The 24,204-nt window shown below is 43.5% G+C and overlaps 2 protein-coding genes across 3 annotated transcripts; one reads left to right on the forward strand and one right to left on the reverse strand.

The window, feature by feature from the left end:
* The first annotated feature begins 969 nt into the window (after positions 1 to 969).
* Positions 970 to 20,937, forward strand: stat2 (signal transducer and activator of transcription 2). Of its 2 annotated transcripts, XM_083661597.1 has the most exons (24): positions 970 to 1,067; positions 2,544 to 2,672; positions 2,773 to 2,926; positions 4,687 to 4,791; positions 6,193 to 6,285; positions 6,437 to 6,515; positions 6,662 to 6,741; positions 6,835 to 6,986; positions 8,109 to 8,267; positions 8,376 to 8,474; positions 8,756 to 8,815; positions 10,700 to 10,720; positions 10,849 to 10,939; positions 11,287 to 11,319; positions 11,478 to 11,561; positions 11,752 to 11,850; positions 12,195 to 12,330; positions 14,825 to 14,877; positions 14,962 to 15,059; positions 15,181 to 15,320; positions 15,448 to 15,636; positions 16,662 to 16,716; positions 17,875 to 17,966; positions 18,816 to 20,937. In XM_083661597.1, exons 2-24 carry the CDS (start codon positions 2,545 to 2,547, stop codon positions 19,022 to 19,024), a joined length of 2,409 nt encoding a protein of 802 aa, XP_083517723.1. In that variant the 5' UTR covers positions 970 to 1,067; position 2,544; the 3' UTR covers positions 19,025 to 20,937. The 2 variants fall into 2 exon arrangements, with proteins under 2 accessions (XP_083517723.1, XP_083517724.1); XM_083661598.1 differs by lacking the exon at positions 17,875 to 17,966 and having other exon boundaries at positions 18,816 to 18,995.
* A 1,193-nt stretch (positions 20,938 to 22,130) lies between these two features.
* gpr84 (G protein-coupled receptor 84) lies at positions 22,131 to 23,587 on the reverse strand (the record flags this gene model as incomplete). Its single annotated transcript, XM_083661658.1, has 1 exon — positions 22,131 to 23,587. One exon carries the CDS (start codon positions 23,585 to 23,587, stop codon positions 22,328 to 22,330), a length of 1,260 nt encoding a protein of 419 aa, XP_083517784.1. The 3' UTR covers positions 22,131 to 22,327.
* Between the last annotated feature and the right edge of the window lie 617 nt (positions 23,588 to 24,204).

Here is a 24,204-nt window from a genome sequence, read left to right on the forward strand (position 1 = left end):
CCACTGCCCTAGGCCTAGAGGAGTCAGGAGATAGGATGATAGAAGTTAAGATAAACCGGTAAAATAGCACTCCCTGCAGGCACAACGATGAATTGCAATCAAAACAAAATCTGCTTCGCTTCCCGCACCCCGTCCACACACCAGATCCAAACAGCAGTTCTGCACACACCTGCATAGCCTGTAATAATAATAATAATAATAATAATAATAATAATAATAATAATGATGATGATAATAAACATAATAATAATAACAATAACAATAATAACAACAACACCAACAACAACAACAATAATAATAATAATAATAATAATAATTATAATAATAATTATAATAATAATAATAATTATTATTATTATTGTTAATATTTTTAAGTTGTGTAAGCAACGTTTTAAATATTGCTATTGCCATCAATAATTAGTGAGGTTTTATGTTAGCAAACATTGCATTTTTAAAAAGATAAGTGGCAACCCAACAAAAATCTGGGCTGAGCCTACATGTATTAACTTGCTAGTGTTAAACTCAACGAACACGTGTTTTATGTATATTTTTTGCATAGTGTTGTTGACAGAGAGCCCATCACATCAGGCTACTTTGCTTTTGATCTCATCATCAGACTTTCACAACGTCATTTCTTGGAAATTTTCGGAGAGAGCCATAAGTTTCTATTCAGTTCACCACGCCCCCTTACTTAAGATTGACAGATAGATCGACCAACTGTGGCTGCGTCTCTATGTCCAGAGCCACCAATCAGCTGTTTACAGTGCGTTGAGAAGGAAACTGTGTGAGTGACTTCAACCATTCCGGCTCCTGAACTGCCCTGATAGCAGTATTCAAAGAGCCAAAATGGCGCCCAGTTATGTCGGCGAATAAGCAAATGGGAGGGACAACTACATTATCCAATGAGACAGATGCTAAAGAGGAAACAAGGAAACACGTCTGCACGCACGCAGACTGTTGCAGTTTGTATTTATGTGTGCGTGAATCGACATATTAAAAGGACGCCACGCACCTGCCTTCAATTATCACATACAACATTTTAATTGGATTGATTGGACTGCTGTGAGGTAAGTACGGTGTTATTACTGCGTAGGGGATGGATGATACCGTCATATCAGTATAACGTTATTAACAGTCAGAGATCACTGTCTCTTCTTGTTGTTTGCACTTTGGACCTAAAAACGCTTTGCTTGTCGTTTTCAAGTATACTAGCAGTGTAGTTGTTCCTTTACGTAAGTTCCTTCCTTCATAGTTGTTGTGCGTCACGGCTAGGTAAGTCAATGCCACTGCAGCAATCAAAAACTCAAAATTTTAATTGCTGTCTTTCAAAGCTTGCCTCCCACATGATGTCTCCTTCTCATGACAGTCGATTGGAAAAGCAGTTCACCCAAAAATGAAAAGTCTGCCTTTCATCTACTCACGCTCATGCCAGTTAAGGTTACCAGAGTGCAACTTCATAGCAGCCTTCTCCAAAACAACTGAATTCAGACCCGTTCTCCAGAGTTCCAAATTCCAAAAATACTACCACAATTTAGTGTAAATCGTATTAACTACAATTGATTGATTTGCAAAATGGTGTAGGCTATCTTCTATACTATATGTATATTGTGATTGTTTGCTATTTTTTGTTTTGGAACTCTAAAGAGCGGTCCCCATTGACTTCAGTTGTTTTGTTGAAGGCTGCTATGAAGTTGTGCTGGCATCTCTGTGTGTTATATAGAGTATAGACTAACTAACACATTTCACCTGTGTTTCATTTAGCATCAGGGTGAGTAGATGATGCCAGAATTTTCATTTTGGGTCCTTTAAGAGTGGAATATTTTTTACACAATTATCCTCCTTGTCAATCAACACACAGGTAGGCTACCACCAAACACAGCGAGACCCCTCTCAGCCTTTTCTCAAACTATTGAAGTTAACAGGGCCATCTCTTCACAGCTCCAGACAAGCATCAATAATATGTTAGCATTTTGGAACAGTCTGTTCCAAAATGCTAACAGGAGTGAGAAATATCACCTACATTTTGAGCTTTTGTACCTACAGTGCAGTCACACACACACACACACACACACTCTTGCGCGCGCACACGCAAATTGAAGTATGCTGCATGATGAGCTTTTTGAAGAAACATCTGGACAATGGACGTAACACTTTTCTTGGAGCTGTATTAAAGATGACCCCATGGGCCTTTTTCACCAGCAGCCATTTTGTGTCTAAAAGGCAGGAAGTAACACAGGTGCTAGCAAACATTAATGAGGGTTTCCATGTCCAACTTCCAATCCATTTAGGTGTTCCAATGCGGGGGGCCCTCGTTAATGTTTTGCTTGCAACTGTGTTACTTCCTGCCTTTTAGACACAAAAATGGCAGAGGTGAAAAAGGCTAATTAAGCTACTCGCTGTGTTTGGTGGCCCATCTTCTAAGTAGATATCCCTGGAGAACCGACAAAACACTTTGCACACATTACACACTGTTCCATGCGGTCTAATAGGCCTGAGGTCTGTGTTTGTGAGCATGTGTTTTCGTCTTCATGTTTGTGTCTCAGGATGTCTCAGTGGGAGAGACTGAGCCAGATGCAGTCTGTGCAGCTGCAGTTGCAGGAGCTGTATGACCGCGACAGCTTACCTATGGATGTCCGCCACTACTTGGCTCCCTGGATAGAGACGCAAGAGTGGTAAGGTGGCACTTTCTCTGTTCTGCCCCTATTACCATTACAGTCACACGTTACTATCATTGAAGAGTCAACCAATGTTTGTGTCTGTTTTGTTCTTTAGGGAACGTGCGGCGCGGAATCATGAGTTTGCCATGGTGCTGTTCCAGGTGCTGCTGGAGAATCTGGATATCCAGCACAGCCGCTTTGTACAAGAGTCAAGACAAGAGTCGTTCTTATCGCAGCACAACATTAGGCGCTGCAAACAGAACTTTCAGGTCTGTCTGGTAGCGTGTGTGCCGCACCCTGCCAAACCTTTTTGACATAAAGTGGTAAATGCTCAGTCAGTGTGAATCATAAACTGTATAAAAATATGGACGGATTCACCGTGAAGTCACCCATTGTTTTTTGGACTACTGTCAAAACAGTAATGAGGGTTTCCAACTTCCATGATTGGAAGTTGGAAACCCTCATTACTGTTTTGCTTGCACCTGTGTTTGGGGGCGGCTTTAGCTCAGGAGGTAGAGCGGGTCGGCCAATGACGCAAGGGTTGGCGGTTCGATCCCCGCTCCCTCCCAGCTGCTGTTGTTGTGTCCTTGGGCAAGACACTTAACCCTCCTTGCTCCCGATGGTGTGTAGGCACCCTGCGTGGCAGCCTGCCACCATCGGTGTATGAATGGGTGAATGTAGACTACCTACTGATTGTAAAGTGCTTTGGATAAAAGCGCTATATAAATGCAGGCCATTTACCATTTACCATAATTAAAATATAACAGGTTCTAATCTGAATACCGTTTACTGTTCGCCACCAGAGAGGGAGATATAGGGCTCTATCTTCCCACTGGCCTTAGGCGTTAAACTGGCGTTAAACGCAAAAAAACACGCTTTGCGACTGCCTCGGGAAGATAGCATCATGTTTTTAGGCCCCGAAATGCGCTTTACGGCAAAGAGGCGTGGCGCAGTGCCAGAATGGGCCAGAATGGGCCTAACGCTATCTTCCCCCCTGGCGTTAATTTTGCGTTTAGCGCTTTTCAAAACCAGGCGCCGGGGACTTGTGCGTAATTACGCGCAGCTCTCCTCTGCCATCTCACTCTCTCTCCCCCCCTCTCTCTCTCTCACTCCCTCTCTCTCGCGCGTCAGACAGGCACAATGACGATGAAAAAAAAGTTGTTCTACCATAGTTTTGAGCCCCTGTCATTCAGAGGCTGTTGCATCATCCTACATGTGCAGTGGGGGAGAAGAAAAGGTAGCGAGAGAAAATGATATCATTCTGCCCAAACTTTCACCAATCTAATGTCATCATGACATCCAGGGATAGGCTATATTTTTCTAGCCGATGCGTTTAGAACATTCTTTTCACTTTGATCTTGCTATAGTGTAGCGTATTTACATGCTTGCTGTATTTAAACTGCAGTGAGATTGGTTTGAGAAGCATAATAATATGGAATAATATATATGGATACAGACGGGGAGGAAAGAGGGAGGGGGGGAGCTCAGAGCGCTTTGGTCGGGCTTTTCTGACCGGATTGGATCGCTCCGTGGAACGGAACATGAAAGGGACATTGTGCACTTCTGCACTTCTCCAATGAGCACGTTGTGAATAATTCTACGCTTAAAAAGCGTGGTTATAATGCTTAAGGCCGCGTGTAGCGCCGACACGAGAATAGGCACGGCGCCGGTCCACGCCCACTAATATAGGCTGCGCCTGGCGCTAAGCGCTAACTTAAGGCCAGTGGGACGATAGGGGCCATAGAGCGGGGGAAATTGGGATAATCCCAGATTTCAGCTTTAATTAACAGTAAACATTCTCCACAGATGAGCAAGCCAGCAACGTTTGTCATTAATGTCTTTGGAGAGCACTTCATCAACATCCCACAACGTTGTGTTTGGCTTTCAGCAGTGTTAACTGTAAGATGGTGTGCTCATGTTGGAGCATGGGGGTTGTAGTGGGTGTTTTTAGCCTTATTGTCTTACCGGAGCCGTAATTATAAGCAATACATTTTGACTGTGATGTCCATTTGACCTCTCTCCACTCCAGGAGAGATACCAGGAGGATCCATGCACTCTGGCCAGCACCATCCTGTGGTTCCTACAGAAAGAAAAGGAGATCCTAGACAGCAGCGTCTCCGATCTGGCTGAGCAGGTTAGAGCAACACTATTATGCAATTCATTTAAATAAGTGTAAACTAATAAATACTAATAAAAATAGAAAATGGCGAATGACATACCATTTTTCATGGGGAAAGAAAGTTCAATTTCCCCCCCCTTGGGTAGAGCATTGTCACATTTTGTGACTTTGTGGTCAACCACCAATACTTAAAGGGAAGCTCACCCTAAAATCCAAAATACATATTTTCCTCTCACCTGTAGTGCATCTAGATCAGAGGTTTTCAAAGTGGGGGGCTCCAAGCAGTTTCAGGGAAGGCTCAGTGAATGGAAGTGAAATAATATTACATTATTCTTACATTACTTACTGTATCCAAAGGAGCTCACATAGAATAGCCTAAAGTCTGATTTAAGAGATTGTTCAGAGATACATATGAGTTTTGGGGGATTTTTACTGTTTTTCCCAGAGTCAGAAACTATGAAACACTCTGAGGTACACCCACATCTCAGGAAAAACTCTGAGGTAAACCCATTTAAGGAGGTGTCTATTTACAGTTATATACATGTACAATGTCATTTTGAGAAACCCACAACATGCAAACCATTTCAGATTCTTTTAGATATCAGACGACAGCTCGGTAATGAATTATGAAATCAATTCAGACTTACTCTGTCGTAGATATCCTGTATCGTGATGCCAGTTGATTTCAGGAATTTCACCACTCTTCATCGTGCTATATAATGATTATAGCAGCTAAACCAAATTGAATGAAACCATGAGCCAGAAAGATGTCTTATGAAAGTATATTTAAAGCCCTACATTACTTTGGCAAACGTCATTGCCAAAGGACTGAAATCTCAATGTACCATCATAAATATGTACAGAGTCCAAATATTCAGTGAAGTCTGATAGTTGACATGGATTCTTATACTGTAAGGCAGGAAAGGAGGAGGGAGAGAGGAGGGGTGAATATGGTGCAGTCAAACTGAGAGGCTGCCCGTGCTTATCAGCAAGGCATTCCTGTCTCAGGGTCACTGTCATGCTGAGTTCTCTGAAGGCCAGAACAAAGGGTAGAAATTCTTGATGTGTCTGCCTGTGTGTCTGCATTTATGACTAATAACTCATACCATTAATTATGCGTATGCAATTATAGCTTATTGATTATTAACAGCCAATCAATGGAACTTCAATTTTCCACATCACTGTCTAAGATCTGGTGGATCTGGTGGATCTCCTGCATGTTTGTGTTACAGTGTTATCGATCGCCCATAGAAAGATGCTTTATATGGTGTTTGTTCCTTTTATTTTTTTGTATTAGCTACATACGTAGATAACTCTCATCGCATGTATTTACTATGATACATATTGGACATATTGTTTCCAGTACAATCATTTTACCCAATATCACATTTGAAAGACTCCTCCTTTTTGTCTTAGGTCCAGTCGCTGCATGTGGAGCAGGACCTGATGGAGACAAACAGCCATCAGGACCTGGAGCGTAAAATGGCCGGCTTAAGGAATGAAGTGCAGGTACAGTATGTCAGCTGATTTAGAATGTGTTAAGATGCTAAGAAGACATCTCTCTGACAGCTGATTTAGAATGTGTTAAGATGCTAAGAAGACATCTCTGTGCTTTTCGATGTAAGACATTAAAGTGCATACTTTGTTGTCTTTCTTACAGTGTGTCGAGCACACATTGATATGTCTAGAAGAACAGCAAGATGAATTTGATTTTAAATATACAACCAACAAGATGCAAGGTAAGCATACAGTATTTAGATTTCTGGTTTAACTTGCACGCTCTGAGAGGGGGGCTGTAGGGGGCTGATTCACAGCGACATGCTTTCTTTCATTTTGGTCCACCTTGTGTGGTAACTGTGATCCCACTGTGCAAACGGTGCTGCAGTTGTGGTCGAGGAGGCCGCGAAGAAGGAACAAATGAAAGTTCTGCAGAATCTTATCAACAGGCTGAATGAGTGTCGAAAGGTACGGAGATATTAATGTTCTTATATAACACCTTCAGCGCTCCTGTGTCAGCTCTTTTGTTAATTCTTTCTATTGTTTTTGATTTGGGGCTAGACCATGCTGTCAGACCTTGGTAAGCTCCTGGATCGGTCTGAGGAGCTGCTGGATGTGCTGGTGAAGAAGGAGCTGGTGGAGTGGCGGAGGCGGCAGCAGAAGGCCTGCATCGGAGCGCCATACAACATTTGCCTGGATCAGCTGGAGAAGTGGTGTGTTCCGCCTTCACCTCCAGACACTCCTCACACCAAGTTTGATCCTGGATAGCTCATAGTTTCAATAGTATGAAGATACTAATCAGGACAGCAGAAAATGGCACCTTTTATTTTGGCTAGCAACACACTAACATTAACCTTGAGAGATGGTTCAAAAGCGCCTGGCCTTTTCCAAACCATTTCCAGGTTCTGTGTAACAAACAGATGGATGGTTCTGTGTAACAAACCATCTGGCGCATCAGGTTACAGTAACAACATACCTGGATGCATCAGGTTACAGTAACAACATACCTGGATGCTGGATGGGAAACTTGGTTTTTCGTCCAGCGGCTACAGTGAATCATCTTCCAAGGTTCCCACCGACCTTGTAAATGGTAAATGGCCTGCATTTATATATATTATATATTTACAGTCAGTAGGTACACTACATTCACCCATTCACACACACCGATGGTGGCAGGTTACCACTCGAACCACCGACCTCTTTTATCCAAAGCGATTAGTGGATGACCCGCTCTACCTCCTGAGCTACAGCCAACCTTCACAGAAGGCAAACACATTTGTTTAGAAAAGATACGTGAAATAATTACACCAGTATTTGGCTTTGGTAATAATTTCCCAAGGTGACCGACACTGATAATGGGCTGCCAAAGGCTGAAGTAGCATATCAGTAGTAAGTTATCTTGAAAGTTTGAAACAAGTGAAAACTAGCAGAATGCTAGTTACAAACATGCCATGTGGGAGATAAGAGTGGTTAAACGACAGCCTTATTTAAGTAAAAGGAAAACTTAATCTGATGGGAGTTTTGTGCAGGTACATATTCACCGGCCAATAAATTACAGTGAGGAAGTAGAGGTACAAAAAATAGATTGCCTAAAACCAATGGTATCTGGACACTAGCAGATGCTATAGCTTACACTTCTCATTCTCTTCTCGACGATACAAATCTAAAATGTAAAAATATGAATGCAAATCAAGGTTGACTTTCACCTCAAAGCTCAATAACCAACTTGCCTTTCCTACCACTAGCATCACCGCCAGGCATGTGTTGACTTGTAGCAGCCCATTTCTGTTGCTGCCTGTGTTACATCTCCATTGCCTTTTCTCCATGTCTTGTAGGTTCACCTGTGTAGCAGTGTGTCTGTTCCAGGTGCGTGAGTTTCTCACCAAGTTGGAGGAGCTGATGGTGAAGATGACCTACACTGAAGACCCCGTAAAGGCCCAGAAACCAGCTCTGCAGAACAGAGTGGACGCGCTCCTGACAGACTTACTCAAGAGGTCTCGCCCATAAACATTCATTCAATTATTTCTCCCCCTCTCTCTCTCTCTCTCTGCTGCTTTCCGTTGAAATATTTTATGACTTTATTGTCTTACGATGTCTTGAAGCGCCTTTGTGGTTGAGACTCAGCCATCCATGCCTCCTGGGAAAGGCCCCCTGGTTCTCCTGGTTCTCCGCACCAATGTCCAGTTCTCTGTCAAGACCAGGTCAGTGCCACCGCTGCATGGCATCCCTGCATTCACACATTAATGCATTCATGTTAAGGCATACCACCCACTATTAATTTGCATAATCAATCAATATAAGTCATTTTTATGGGACTTGTGTGCATGGAGGATGGCTATTTACTCATAGAAGAAAGACCCAACACAATAGAATGAGTTGTACTTTACCCACCACCACCCAAAACAGTTATTTTGTTCACAGCCTGACCACAGCCACATTTTTCCAAACCTCCAAAGGCTTACACTCCATTTCATATTTTCAGACTTCTTGTGAAGTTTCCTGAGCTGAACCATGCCATGAAGGTCAATGTGTCCATGGACAGGTGAGCGTCAGTCATAGCTCCATTTGTATTCGTTGCCTCCTGTCACTGTACAGACCTGTAGCTCCTGACTTTGACCAATAGGGAATGATGTTTTGATGCTAGGGTTGGCATGATGGACGATGGCGACCATGAAAGTTGAAGTCGCTCCATTCTGCTGTGTTTCTATCGGTGTGCGGCTTTAGCTCAGGAGGTAGAGCGGGTCGGCCAATGACGCAAGGGTTGGCGGTTCGATCCCCGCTCCCTCCCAGCTGCTGTCGTTGTGTCCTTGGGCAAGACACTTAACCCTCCTTGCCTCGTATGATTGGTATGATTGGTATGAATGTAGACATGAATGGTATGATTGGTATGATTGGTATGAATGTTGACATGAATGATGGTGGTTCGGAGGGGCCGTTGAGCGCCAATGTGTGGCTGCCACGCGGTACGAATGGTGTGAACGAATAATGATTCTGTGTAAGCGCTTTGAGCCTTGGAAAGGCGCTATATAAATCCAATCATTATTATTATTATTATTATTATTATCTCTCCTCAACTCTCTCTCATTAGGTTCAAAACTGAGCCCATGCGAATCTAACGTTATATCCGCCAGTAATTCTGTCAGTTTTCTGCCAGCTAGTTAAATTCAACGCACACATTGTTGGTCAGGATCTGTACCGTTAATGTTATTTGTTTTGCGCCGTTTAATATTGCTGGTAGTGACAGCCACTGCTTCAGTCGCCTGGCTCTGTGCTGTAGTAGCCTGGCCCTGTGCTGTAGTAGCCTGGCCCTGTGCTGTAGTAGCCTGGCTCTGTGCTGTAGTAGCCTGGCTCTGTGCTGTAGTAGCCTGGCCCTGTGCTGTAGTAGCCTGGCTCTGTGCTGTAGTAGCCTGGCCCTGTGCTGTAGTAGCCTGGCCCTGTGCTGTAGTAGCCTGGCCCTGTGCTGTAGTAGTCTGGCTCTGTGCTGTAGTAGCCTGGCTCTGTGCTGTAGTAGCCTGGCCCTGTGCTGTAGTAGTCTGGCTCTGTGCTGTAGTAGCCTGGCTCTGTGCTGTAGTAGCCTGGCTCTGTGCTGTAGTAGCCTGGCCCTGTGCTGTAGTAGTCTGGCTCTGTGCTGTAGTAGTCTGGCTCTGTGCTGTAGTAGCCTGGCTCTGTGCTGTAGTAGCCTGGCCCTGTGCTGTAGTAGCCTGGCCCTGTGCTGTAGTAGCCTGGCTCTGTGCTGTAGTAGCCTGGCCCTGTGCTGTAGTAGCCTGGCTCTGTGCTGTAGTAGCCTGGCTCTGTGCTGTAGTAGTCTGGCTCTGTGCTGTAGTAGCCTGGCTCTGTGCTGTAGTAGCCTGGCCCTGTGCTGTAGTAGCCTGGCTCTGTGCTGTAGTAGCCTGGCTCTGTGCTGTAGTAGCCTGGCCCTGTGCTGTAGTAGCCTGGCCCTGTGCTGTAGTAGCCTGGCTCTGTGCTGTAGTAGCCTGGCCCTGTGCTGTAGTAGCCTGGCTCTGTGCTGTAGTAGCCTGGCTCTGTGCTGTAGTAGCCTGGCTCTGTGCTGTAGTAGTCTGGCTCTGTGCTGTAGTAGCCTGGCTCTGTGCTGTAGTAGCCTGGCCCTGTGCTGTAGTAGCCTGGCTCTGTGCTGTAGTAGCCTGGCTCTGTGCTGTAGTAGCCTGGCTCTGTGCTGTAGTAGCCTGCCCGCTGGTCTCATGTAGAGCTCAGCTGTCCTGTCCTGAACGTGCATTGCAGCGGTGGAGCCAAATGCATTACGGCACCGCAGCGACTTCATAAATCATTAATTAATTCCCCCGTCAGCGACGATGCCATCGTCCATCACGATGTTTCACTGTGGAACCATCACGATGGCTATTTGGTTTGACATCGCACAACCCTATTTTCTGCTTAACCTTTCTGTGTTTCTTCCTTCTCTTATTAGGGAGGCTCCTCAGGTCAAAGGGTAAGTTTTTGTTTGTTTTTTTGTTGTTGCTGCCATGACAAGTTGTAGCTACAGAGGAATTTCATTCAGCTGTCTTGTTTGATGTCATGTATTTCTTTTATTTTTTTTTAATCTTGTTGTTCTTGTAGTTATCGGCGCTTTAATGTCCTGGGGACCTTCAAGGTCCTGAACATGGTAGAGAGCCAGAATGGAGGCATGGTGGCAGACTTCAGACATCTGGTGAGATTGCATGACAGCATGACAACTGCTGTATTTTATGACTGGCAAATCTGTAACACTGAGCCAACAGCTACTGTAATGCTCTGAGTTATGTCAAAGAGAGTTTCCAGTAGTTTCAGTATACATGTAGGCCTTATTTTCAAAATGGCTTCCAGTGCTATTGTGCTGAAAGCACATGGTTGCAATCAGCTATGGGGTCAACTGTTGCTGCGTTGGCCCTCTGGGTGAACTACAGGGCTGTAAGGCTGTACAGTGACATTACTCCACACAGTCAAACATTATTATGCGGAAAAAACAACAACAACAAGCATGTCATTTTGGGCTCATTCTGTCTACTTTGCTTGTAGAGTCTGAAGGAGCAGAAGTCTGGAGGACGTGACGTGAGTTCACATCAACAACCCTAAAGATGCTATAGCAGCATACAGACTCAATTATTGAAGAACAGTGTTGACAATAGAATGACGACCTGTGTGTGTGTGTGTGTGTGTGTGTGTGTGTGTATGTCTGTCTGTGTGTGTCTGTGTGTTGCTGTCAACAGACTTCCCTGAGTGTTACAGAGGAGCTGCACACCATCTACTTCAACACTGTATTTGAGCTAAAAGGCTTGTCAGTCGACCTGCAGGTAAAGTGTGTTGCCTTTCTTCTCATGTTTTGTGGCCTTTCAAATGTCTCATTTACCCACAACTGGATGTTGGAGAAATTCAGCATGATGCCATTGTGTATATTATTGTTTGGATCATGGAACTGTGTCCTAAAATGTATGTTGTTGTTGTTGTTGTTGTGGTTGTTGTTGTTCTCTGGCACCAACCTAGGCCTCCTCTCTCCCAGTGGTCATCATCTCTAACTCCAGCCAGCAGCAGAGTGCCTGGGCCTCCATCCTCTGGTTCAACATGCTCTGTGAGGACACAAAGGTGAGAGGTCACCATCACTAATATTAAGCCCTTAAGTTTGCAATTTAGTCATACTAGGGATGGGACAATAATGCTTATCTCATACCATTTGATACACGCTATGGGGTTCATGATTCGACACAGTTTATTGTATCATGTTGTATTGCGTGCAAGCCATCTCATTTGTGATTACTACAGCAGAATAAAATTGAGCTATCAAGATTTATTGTTCTTCCCCACGATGCATATTGTCACATTTTTGTATTGAGGTATATTGAATTTCGATATACGTCCCATCCCTACGAACTGTTGTCAGTGAGAACCCATCAGAAATACATTTTAAAAATGTGTATGTGTACCGCTAGGACGTCCTGTTCTTTGCCAACTGTCCTCCGGCCACTTGGGAGCAGCTTGGAGAGATGCTGAGCTGGCAGTTCCTCTCTGCCACCAGACGGGGTCTGGACTCTGCTCAGCTGGACATGATTGCACGCAAACTATTTGGTAAAACCAGCCTCTATCCTCTAACTTGACTCATTTTCATGACTATCCTGCAGTCAGAACTATGGATCAGACTGCGTCCGTCCATCTGTCTGTCAGACATGGCATCTCAGGCAATATCTCAGACTCTCTCTTGTAACGGACAAGCCCGTCTCAGACATATAATAATAATATCTATAATAATAATAAAATCTATAATATAATAGACACATAATATCTCAGACACCACTAGTATGATTTTAATTCAACTTGGAGGGATGATGCATCGTTGTACTGTGTTGCAGCATTTAAAAGATGACACTGACCGACCTAATGGGGGCACTATGATTACAGGCAAAATGTTTTAACGCAGTATCTCAGACACCAGTACTCACCAGAGACTTGGAGAGATGTTATATCTTGTCACTGATTGGCCTAAACTACAGGATGCCTGCATCATTCATGTGGGACGACAACATGTCTATTTTTTTATATATTTTTTTACACTCATCCAATAGACCAGGGGTTCCCAAACTTCTCCGAGCAAGTACCACTACGTACCAAAGCAAATTTCCCAGGGACCACTTCCACTGCGTATACCAATAACAAATAACAATATATACAAGGCTAATACTATAATAATAATAAGGCTACTAGCTGGTTCAAAATGGACACACACAAACACACGCACGCACGCATGCACACACGCACGCACGCACACACACACACACACACACACACACACACACACACACACACACACACACACACACACACACTCACATCTGCCAACATTTAGGCTGTGAAAAGGAGGACCCCTTTGAAAAAAAAAAATCCCCCTCGCCAACATTTTGCCTTGTGTTATTTAGCTACCTTCCTGACAAGCTAGCATGACATGGTTGGTACAAATCGATTCCTTAAGTCTTCTAGTTTCATATGATATCAGAAACTTCACTCTGGCTTCAAAACTGAGCCTGCTGCAGCCTCTGAAAGTAAATCTTCAAAATTGTGATGTTTCCCAAATATCGTGATATTTCCAAAAATCCGCCCCAATCCGGCAACTGCTCAGGGTTAATGTGTATGTAAAAACTGTTGTCTGTAAAAAAAAAAAAAAACAATTCTCTGGCGGACCACCAGGCAGAGCGCGGACCACAGTTTGGGAACCAAACCAATGCAATAGACCATGAGCATGCAGATGATCGCTTCCAGGGATCCTGTTGTTTCTTTTTCACACCCTACTCTTAACCATTGGATGAGTTGGTGCTCCAGGTGCCATATATATACCGTATATTGTATGCAGTGTCAGACTGGATTTAAAGACTTGTCTTGTGCACAGTTCATATGGATAGGTCTGGATGGATTAGGAGGATTGTGCAGTGTCCTTCAGGAAACTGACATGCCTTGTAACAATGGTATATTACAGAGGTTCTCAAAGTGGGAGGTGGGCCTCCCCAGGGGGGCTCCAAGCAGTTTCAGGGGAGGCTCAGTGAATGGAAGTGAAAAAAAAATGACTTTAGTTTAAAAGGATATCTAATAGAATAGCCTAAATGTGTTGGCTTTGGTTAAAGAGATACTTCAGAGATACAATAACTTTGGGGAATTTGACATTGAGTCAGAAGAAATAAATGCCTTCAGACAGACCCCGTTGGAAGTATGTCAAACAGCAATATCAGGCTGTCAGGATATCAGCCCGTCTGGTATTCAACCAACCCAAATTCTCTCATGTCACTCCCCTCTTCCGGGACCTCCACTGGCTTCCCATCTCAGCTCGCATCAAATTCAAGACACTGGTACTGGCCTACAGGGCAGTACACCAGTCAGCTCCCCTGTACCTGCAATCTATGGTCAGGTTCCAAACCTCTCACCGCTCCCTTCGCTCCTCTACCAGTGCAGGGCGCCTCGCTCCTCCTTCGCTACGGGCGCTCAAAAGTCGCTCATCCCGATCTCGACTCTTCTCCTCCCTGGCACCCCAATGGTGGAACGAGCTGCCACCTTCGGTCAGGACTGCTGAATCACTGCCGATCTTTCGGAAAAGACTAAAGACTCACCTTTTCAGGCTCCACCTGGGCCCTTCTTGATCTAACTTCTTTCTCTCTCTTCTTTCTCTCTCTTTATTTAATATAAAAAAAAAAAAAAAAAAAAAAATCCTAAACTAAAACTCGTACCACTGTTCCTTCAGGATTTGTAGTTGTCATAGACTGTGCTCCATAGTTGATTGCTCTATTGCTGACAAAAAGTGTGTTACTGTAAGTCGCTTTGGATAAAAGCGTCTGCCAAATGACGTAATGTAATGTAATGTAATCTTGGCTTATCGTATCTATGGGATCAAATAACATAATCATGATCTAGGCATCCAGAAATTGAGCGAGGTGGGGGGGCTCCTCTTTCCTAGCTTTGTCTGGGGGGAGGTCCACATTCTCAGACTTTGAAAACCACTGTTTTATTACATTGTGTGTGCTCGAGTGAAGCTTGTCAGTAACATTGGGTCGTGTAAATGCTATACTTTTTATCCCATCAGGAAAGCAGCAGAACTATGACACCTGCATAGTTGCTTGGTCAAAATTTAGCAAGGTGAGAATCTTGGGTCTTAATCATTTCTTTTGTTTGTTTACTGTTGGTGTGTGTTTGTGACCTTTTCCATCCCCTGTGCTACAGGAGAATGCCAATTCCGATGCCAACTTCACTTTTTGGGTGTGGTTTTATGGCATCTTGGTGCTGGTGAAGCTGTACCTTGAAGACCTGTGGAGAGACGGGTATGGGCGCTGCAAAAACAAACAAACAAACAAACAAACAAAAACAGTTACCCTCAATATGATCTTAAATCCGGATAAATGTAATGTCTCGTTGGAGTAAGGACTGTCCTCTTCACTGTAGCTCCATCATGGGCTTTGTGAGTAAAGCCAAAGAGAAGACACTGCTGAAGAAGAAGCAGAGAGGCACATTCTTGTTGCGCTTCAGTGAAAGCAACAGAGATGGAGGGATCACCTTCTCCTGGGTGGATTGCTCCCCAACTGGTGAGATCAAAATGACCGCTGCACAATGTTTTTTGAATTATTGCCATGTAGACAGTACAGAAATGCATGCAACAAGCTGCTTGTCATATTAGCTAGTCTACATATGATCCTGTTCTGCCTGTTCTAGGTGAGCCTGATGTGAATTCGGTCCAGCCCTTCACCATGGGAGACCTCTCCCAGATCCCCTTCCATGAAATCATCCGGAATTTCCAGATCTTTGAAGCGGAGAACATCCCACAAAACCCTCTGCTTTACCTATATCCTAACACCCCCAAACAGGAGGCTTTTGGAAAGTACTACAAAGACCCGAGCGGAGGTGAGGTCACTTGCTCATACATAATGCGTGTTGCTTCTGTTTTCGTGGATTGATCAGTCAATCCTTGTGAAAATCATCTGTACTTTAACAAAACTACATTTCCGAGAACCAACACACAAACCTGCGTTGCCATCGAGTGACACATTCAGGAGTTAAGGAGTGAACAGTTCAAAGCTCCTTCTTTCCTCGCAGGTCATGTTAGACATGTCAGTGAGCAAGTATTACTATCTTTATGAGAAGAATCTGCACAGACATCAGCTTTTCCTTTTAATAATAATGTGTGCCTCCGTCCGTACGATGTTTGTTAACGCGATATCTGAGGAATGCCTTGACGGAATTTGGACGGAACAGAACATCTGCTGTTCACTTCCATCTCCAAATGATGCATTTTGCGTAGGGATGCACCGATATGAAAATTTTGGCCGATGCCGATAACCGATATTAACATTGCTGTTATGGCCGATAACCGATATTTACCGATGTCGATATGATCTGTATAAAACCACATTTTTATGATCATCACATTTTGTACATACTGAAAAACACATGTTAACACTGAATTTGAAAAAGTTATGCATTTCTTTATTTGCAAAGCCTTTGGAAAAGCCCATAAATCATAGATTTACTGCATTATTTCATATCAATGTGAAGAATTTGGCTGATAATGATAACCGATATTAACATTGCAACATCTGACCGATACCGATATGACCGATATGTTAAAAAATGACCAACATCGGCCGATACCGATATGATTGCCGATATATCGTGCATCCCTAATTTTGCGTATATAATATGCATACCGGTATACTACCGATACTACTATGTATTTATGTGTATGCATGTATGCATATACTACGATACTACTACGCTTTGTATACCCTAATGATCCAAAGCGGGTTGAAAAGCAGCAAAGTCCTCATTTAAGAGTGGATTATTGCTTTGCAGCAGACATACAGCAGGTGAATCTCCAGTTGGTGTTGAATACGACATATTGCATCACAGCCGAATCCATTCTCTTTCAGATGACAGTCCATACTTAAAGTACATCAAAACCAAGCTGATGTTTGTGTCAAAGGAGTAAGTATATTATTTATTTTGCTAATTCCTGCTTCACAGTATCTTGCTTGTTTGGGGAGAATAAAAATAAAATAAAAATATAGCCACAAGCGGCAATACCAGGGGTTCAAGCCTGATGAAGGCTGAATCAGTTGCCCAGCCTGTCATTGATGGTTATGGTGATGATGACACAATGGGCCAGATATTGGCCCAGTGATATTGATGGTTAGAAAAACAGGAAATGGGGTGTTGGTTCTATCACCGGAATTTGGTAGATTGGTATAATTTTTTGTTTCCGAGTAGTGGGTGAGCTTTCACAAAAAAGGTTGGGAACCCTTGTTCTAGCCTATGTGTAAAGTTTGGTTACTGTGGGCCTTAGGGTTTCTGACGTATACACAGTTTTACGGAATAATAAGAATAATCATAAGAATAAGAATAATAAACAAAGCAAATACAATAGGGTTTCCAGCCCCTTCAGGGCTTGAACCCCTAATAACAAAATAAAATAAATAAATTCACCCATACTCACCTACCATCCACCAGTCTTTGTTTCCCAAATATTCTAAAGATGTGCTTTTTCATACAAGAAGCGTAAAAAAAAAAGAAGAAAATGTATCATGGCTTCATCTAACAAGTAGTGTACCCAGACCTGTTTATTTATTTATTTTATTTTTTTTTATTTAACCTTTATTTAACCAGGTATGTCTCATTGAGATTAAAATCTCTTTTACAAGAGAGACCTGGCCAAGAATGGCTGCAGCTACATAGTTTCAGACACAACAAACAGTAAAACTTACAACAAGACAACAAACAAGAAAACAAACAAGCTCGAGAGTGCAATACAGTACAGGTGCAGGAAAAAATACATTTGAATCATCAATTAAAACATTTACAGTTAATATAATTAAATTCCAGGGACTTTACAATGCCTTTAAATTCACTAAGGGTAACTAGGTCCCATAGTTTAAGCCCATTCTGCAGGGTATTCCAAGAGGATGGTGCAGAAAACATAAAGGCCTTTTTGCCCATCTCCGTCCGAGCTTTAGGGACAGTCATGAGCAAAACGTCCTGAGACCGTAAGCCATAAGTACAGTGCTTTTGGGACAGAAAGACTGATAATACTGACAATATTTATATTGAGCAACTGGTTGTAATGACTGTTTATCATTGGTCATGTAGGAACAGACTGGAGGCTAAGTCACCCATGTATTCTGACATGGCAGAGGGTGAAGGCCTGGAGCCAATGAATGGCCTATGTGGAGAGGCGGCTGGTGAGTCGGCTCCTCGCTGTCCCACCCATTTGAAAACCCAATCAAACAAATCCCTTTCTCCTCTTCGCCAATCTCTGTCCTGCCCTCTGTATTCTGGCCTAATTTGTAGAAATATCTAAGAAGGAAAACGCTTCATTTAGTCTATACATTTGTTTAAATCTAACTGATTTCCTGTGGGGCTACTGAGCTGCTTCTGCTGCATGCATCTGCTGCATGCTTATTGTACAGAACAAAAGGTCTAGCAGGTGTGGAAGTGCCAGGGTTGGGCTGAGCTTTACTAACATTTCATTTGACTTCATAGATTTGTGATGCTGCATGGCTACAAGATTCTTAATATGACCACTACCATAAAATATCCATTCAAATCTATAAAAAACAAAATCTATTGGTAACGGCATTCTCCTTTGTATCAATTGCAGGGTTCCTACTTTTAAGGCAAACCAGGAAAAGTGATACAATTTGACTCCTAGTAGATCCTGTGATCTGATACAGTGGAAATTGATGATATTAGTTATTGAAATGTTGTCATTTGTTATGGAATAGTAGTCATTGAAATTTAATTTGTAAGGTAAAGTATCTATGAACCCTGCACACAATCCTTTATTCTTCCATGTGTACGTTGCGCAATAGGAAACTCTTTGCTTTGCTGTCAAGGTCCGACAGTAGCAGTCTGTATTGTCTTGTCTGTAGCAGTCATCTTTGGCCTAGCTAGTACATCACAACTTGCCACTCTGGTCAGTAGCCACTGGTCATTTGCCTGGTGAAGGCAGTTTAGCACCAGAAATCAACAACCTGCCCATGACAACAGAAACAGTACCCCGCTCTTGTCGTCTCTTTCTCTGCCCTCAGACCTAGGTGGGGATCCTCATCCGCAGGACTCGCCCCTGAGAGCCTATCCTGATCCCATGCTGTCAGGCACTCTGCCGCACCAAGAGAATGAGTTAATCCAGTATCTCAATGACCCCAACACCTTCAATCTCTTCTCTGATGACCAGGGGTTCCCCGATTTCCCTCTAGGATTTACCGCCCTGCAACTCTGTGGAAGCACAAACCAATAAGCATCGAGTTGTACACCTGTTTACCCAAACTATTTGATTCAATTTCATCATTAGTTTTACTTTTACATTGCAGCATGCACATTACAAAGTTGTAGCCTGCGTAGCTTAACCAGTGGTAACCCCGATAGTTTTCCCGGAATACTGTCTGAATCTTTGATGCGTTCTGGTGTAAATATATATTACCATCCGTTTCTCTTCTTGTGAAGTGTTTGATAGTTAACTGACATGATAGAGTCAACATATACGAGTGCCATTTGCTATCAGGATAGGAATGCTGGTGTGCTCTTTTATTATGTTATGTTATGCTATTTTATTTTATTTTATTTTATTTTATTATAATGCCCCAATTTATTAGGGGTCCAAGCCCCTAGGCCTGAAACCCTTTTGTTTTTCAGGGGCTGTGCAGGGTGCCTCATAGATACAGTCAATGTATCATCATAGATGCTGGGGTAGCTGGCTGGGGCTTGGTCAGAGTGGGGTAAATCCTCCCGTTCTCCCCCATAGTTGGCATTTAGCTGCTAGCCCAGCCCAGGCAGACAGGATCGGTGATTCAACCACCGCAGTAAACGCACATGTGAACAGATGTCTATGTACCTGCTCTAGAATCCCCAATCCTGTAGTGTAGAGCCGCAGCACCATCCTTTGGTGAGTCAGCCCATTGAGATATTGAGATGTTTTTTTTACCCCACTCGTGCGCGCCAGCCGTAGTAACATTTTGTGGGCGTTCCCAGTTCCCACACAGAGCGACTGCATTGACTGTCAAATTAAAATTCCCACTGCTGCTCAGGCTACAAAAAGTATGCTACGTGGCCAGATGGTGGTGCTATAACTTTGTTTTGTCCATTAACTCCTCAACCAATACATCTTTCCCCCACGGACTATTTGGCTAAAGACAAATCCATTGCACACCCATTTTCATTTCCACCTGAATATTTTAACCAATTGTGAATTTTTGAATTATGCGCAACTTATTTTTTTGCTACACAGCGAGCATACCCTATATGGACCTCCTACATTACGGTTATTAACAAAATTGCCGCACCACCAGATTGTACACGCAGCGTATTTCACCTGCCTACATCATCTTTTTGTCACGGGATGTTGATACTCATAACTGGTCAGTCATGACACACAAAGGAAGTTGACAATGCAGATGCACACACAGGAAGGCACACTTCTTCCATGCTTAGACCACACAAGCCTCACATACAGTGGGCCTATCTGTTTGCAAGGGGCCCGAAAGTGACATTTGGTTATGCTGCTGAATAGCATCACCGTCATGAGAAACATGTCAGCAACATTACACCTGCAGTTGCAGCACTGTGACCCACATGTTCTGTGGTTGAGAGATGTAGGACTTTTCCAGAATGATGAGTGAAGCTTGCTCACTGTCAGATCATTTGCCTCCATAGACTTGGATCCCACTAATGTCTGCTTGCCGCTTTTCTTATTGGTAAAACTGAGTGGATCTAATTTCATCAGACAGAAAATAGATAATTAAATGAGCTGGACTCATTTGATTGCCTGGCCCCTCAACCACCATTATGCCCTTTTTGATATAAAATGTGCATCTTACATTCGAACCTCGGGTTTTTCCACATAGCGTGTCTTGAGATGTTTTTTCAGATAGCTTGTCTTAGGATGTTTTTAACACATTCAAGCTGGCAGGAAAAGGTTTATATAAGGTATTTTTTAGGTACTTTGCACTGACATCATTTATAGTTTCATTGTGAATTGTGAATCCCTTTGTGTTTTGTATATAATGCTACCATGTTAAATTGATAAAAGTTATATGTTAAGTGTATTAAATTCCATGTAAACATTTGCATTTGATCCCTTCTGCAATTGCTCTCTTATGCTTTTATATCCATTTTGTTCAATTATAGAAAACTGAGACATTCTTGCAGGCAATAAAAGGCAAAATGCTGAGTGGTTGATTGCATGTTCTGTTCACTGATGAGTTTATGAACCGATGTGATGAGTGTTTTTATGTCATGTGAGTCTAATATTCACCAAAGCAAAAGATTCAAGGCTCAGTTGTTACTCGCTCTAAATTAAACATTACTTTCACAGGACTTACATTCCTGAAGTCATGCCTTGGACCCATGATTTAGATTTTTTTTTTTACTAAATATGTCTTATTTCTGTTAAAACTTGCTTGGTATAGCAAGGATACATCAACCCCTGCTGATATCCACAATGTCACCCCCGCCCCCTTATCGCAAATATTGTAGTTCAGTTTGTACAGCTCTTAAGGGGTCAATAATTGCGGTTTCACAAGTTCCTTTATTTAGTAAATTATTTTCCTCTCGACAGCAATATCCTGCCTGATGTGTTTTTGTAATATTGGGGCTTTCCATTATCTTCTTAGTCACTGCAATACAGGCATCTATTCTATAAAACCACCGGGATGATGCAAATTTGTTGGAACTTTGTACTCAAAGACACAAGATGTACTGCAATATAAAAATATTTTATTTACAAAAAATATATACTGTAAAAGCAGACATGAGTTGCCTGGATTCTCTCAAGCAAATCCTCATAATGAAATGATGGTTGGTTATAATGGAGACAGAAGTGAAGAAGAGGAGCAGGCTAAAGTGTTGGTAATGCAACTTTAAATCAAATTTGTTAAGGTTTTATTTATTCTTATTTATCACATTTATTGTTACTTTGTGGCTCTTGCACTAGTCTCGCAGTAGCCAGCTGTAGATGGAAAGCGTGCTGCTGACGTAAGACGTTGGGTCTGACCACGTGACACCTCATCTTTGAAGCCTTCAAGGTATTCACTATTTGACGGCAAATTCCTTGTGTACACATTTTGGCACAGGAAGCTAACTGAAGAGTAATCTATGGATGAATTATAGCACTATGTGTCTTCTGTTTCATGACAATATCATACAGAGCTTTTGTGAGGAGCATCATCACTTAAAGGGGCACTTCACTGAAAAACATACTGATTTGTTTTGCACATGATCTCACACATATCCGAAAACTGTAAACAGTTTTACAGACATTCATTTAGCTGGACAGTTATTGAGGGTAGACTTGAGTTAAGTTGATACCAGTGATGTCAGAAGGCACTGAATCATTGAGTTGTATTAATTACAAGTCTTCCGATGACATCGCTGGCGTCAGCTTCACTCAGATCAACTCTCGATAACTGTCAAACTAAATGAAAGTCTGGAAAACGGTTTAGAGTTTTCGGATATGTGTGAGTGTGAGATCATGTGCAAAATAAATCATCATCGTCTTTCAGTGAAGTGTCTTTTTAAGTTTTCCATAAGATGTAGGGCCGGCCCTTCAGGAGCTCTGAACTGGTCGCCGGGTGCAGAGGGAGGTGAAGGGAGCCGCAGCCCTCCTGATCAGCACGCAGTAGGCCTGTCGAAACTGGCGGTTCATGACGGCGTAGAGCAGGGGGTTGATGCAGCTGTTCAACCAGGTGAGGTTTGCACAGAACATGTGCAGAGCCTGGGGGGCGCGGTCATGCTTGTCGGCTATGTTGAGCAGGAGAAACGGGACAAAGCAGAACACAAAACACAAGAACACAGTGAAACACATCCGTGTCACACGTTTAAATTCCGCATCGTCTCCGGAGTGGGAGGAGGCTGCGGTGGTGGGGGCAGGTGTGGCCGGGAGGGGCTCAGGGTCGAGGGCAGGGTGGGGCTCCTCCATCACTGATACATGTGAAGCTTGGCCAGAGCCCAGGGCAGAGTGGGAGGACTGGGTCTCCCCGGGGGACGTCTCCCATGTGACTCCACCCTTGTTTTGGGCTAGTTCTGCTTGGCTGCTCATCTCACAACTGCATGTGTTGGCCACCCCGCTCCCCACACCACTGTCTTCGGTTCCTTGTACCGATGATGAAGCTGGTTTCTTCCGTGATGAGCGGCGGCTGAGCCTGTAGCGCGTTAGAGCTTGTGATGCAACCTTGACGCGTCTGTAGATGAGGAGGTAGAACACACCAACACAGGCCAGGCCGATGAAGAAGTAGAAGAAGAGGAGGATGGTGGTGTAGGGGCGACCCCTGGTCCTATGGAAGCTGCAGGTGCAAACCTGTGGTACAAACACATAGACAGACCAGAGTGGGGCGAAGCTGGCCAGCCCCAGTGCCCAGGTGGAGGGCAGGAGGAACGTCAGGCCGCGGTCAGAGAAGACACGGTCGAAAACAGCCCTCTTCTCGACCAGAAGATATCGGCTCACCGCTATCACACAGAGGGTGATGATGGAGACCGAGTTGGAGAGGAAGAGGAGCAGGCCGAAGGCGCTGCACCAGAGTTGGCTGCCGCGCCATCGCAGGTGTAGGTAGGAATCGACTGAGATGGGTTGCAGTACGGTGCAGTACAGGAGATCAGCTGCTGCCAGGTTGATGATCAGCACGTTGAAGCGCGTCCTCAGACGTGGGTCCAAGGCAAAGGCCAGAATGGTCATCAGGTTCCCCAGCGTGCCAGTGACGGTCACGGCACAGCCCCACAGCACGGCCAAGTACCGGTAGCCAACCACAGAATCATGGTAGCAAGAGAAGGAGTCATTGCCTGAGTGCTGTTGTGTGATGTTCAGCAGCATTCTGTGAACTGACATAAATAACGTTGGATTAACTCATTTGTACTCTAGCGTCTGTTGCACATCAGGGCCGGTCTTACCATTACGCAAAGGGAGGCGACTGCCTTGGGCCCCTGCTGCCAGAGAACTCATGTATAATTTTACTATTGAAGAACACCACTCTTTTTATTTCAGGCTATACAACTTCTACTGAGATTTTACCCCTTGACTTTAAGCTCCTTCTCCTTGCCACTTTATTAGTTTCTGAGAGAGAAGTTAAAAAAATAAATAAGCAAGGCTACCCAAATTTAGATATACATTTATAAAGGATAGATTAAACAGCTAGAGAGGAGGAGAGTTGGATTCAGGGCCCCCCCAAACTTTGCATCGGGCCCCCAAATAAGTCCACCCCTGTTGCACATAACACCTCCATCTCACAGTGAGTTAGGTTTAGATTTAAAGTCACAAAAAAGACAACATTGTACAGAGAAAATCTATAGTGGTGACTTAATTGTGTACCAGGAGGCCTATATAAAAACAGTAAACAAATAAAACTCACACTCTCACACTCACTTTCTGAAATATCTAGCCCAATAGCCTATTGTGAGACAAAGCTTCCCAAATCCATGCAGTTTATCTCA

This window comes from Poromitra crassiceps, assembly GCF_964638095.1.
Source record: "Poromitra crassiceps genome assembly, chromosome: 27".
Lineage (NCBI taxonomy): Eukaryota > Metazoa > Chordata > Actinopteri > Beryciformes > Melamphaidae > Poromitra > Poromitra crassiceps.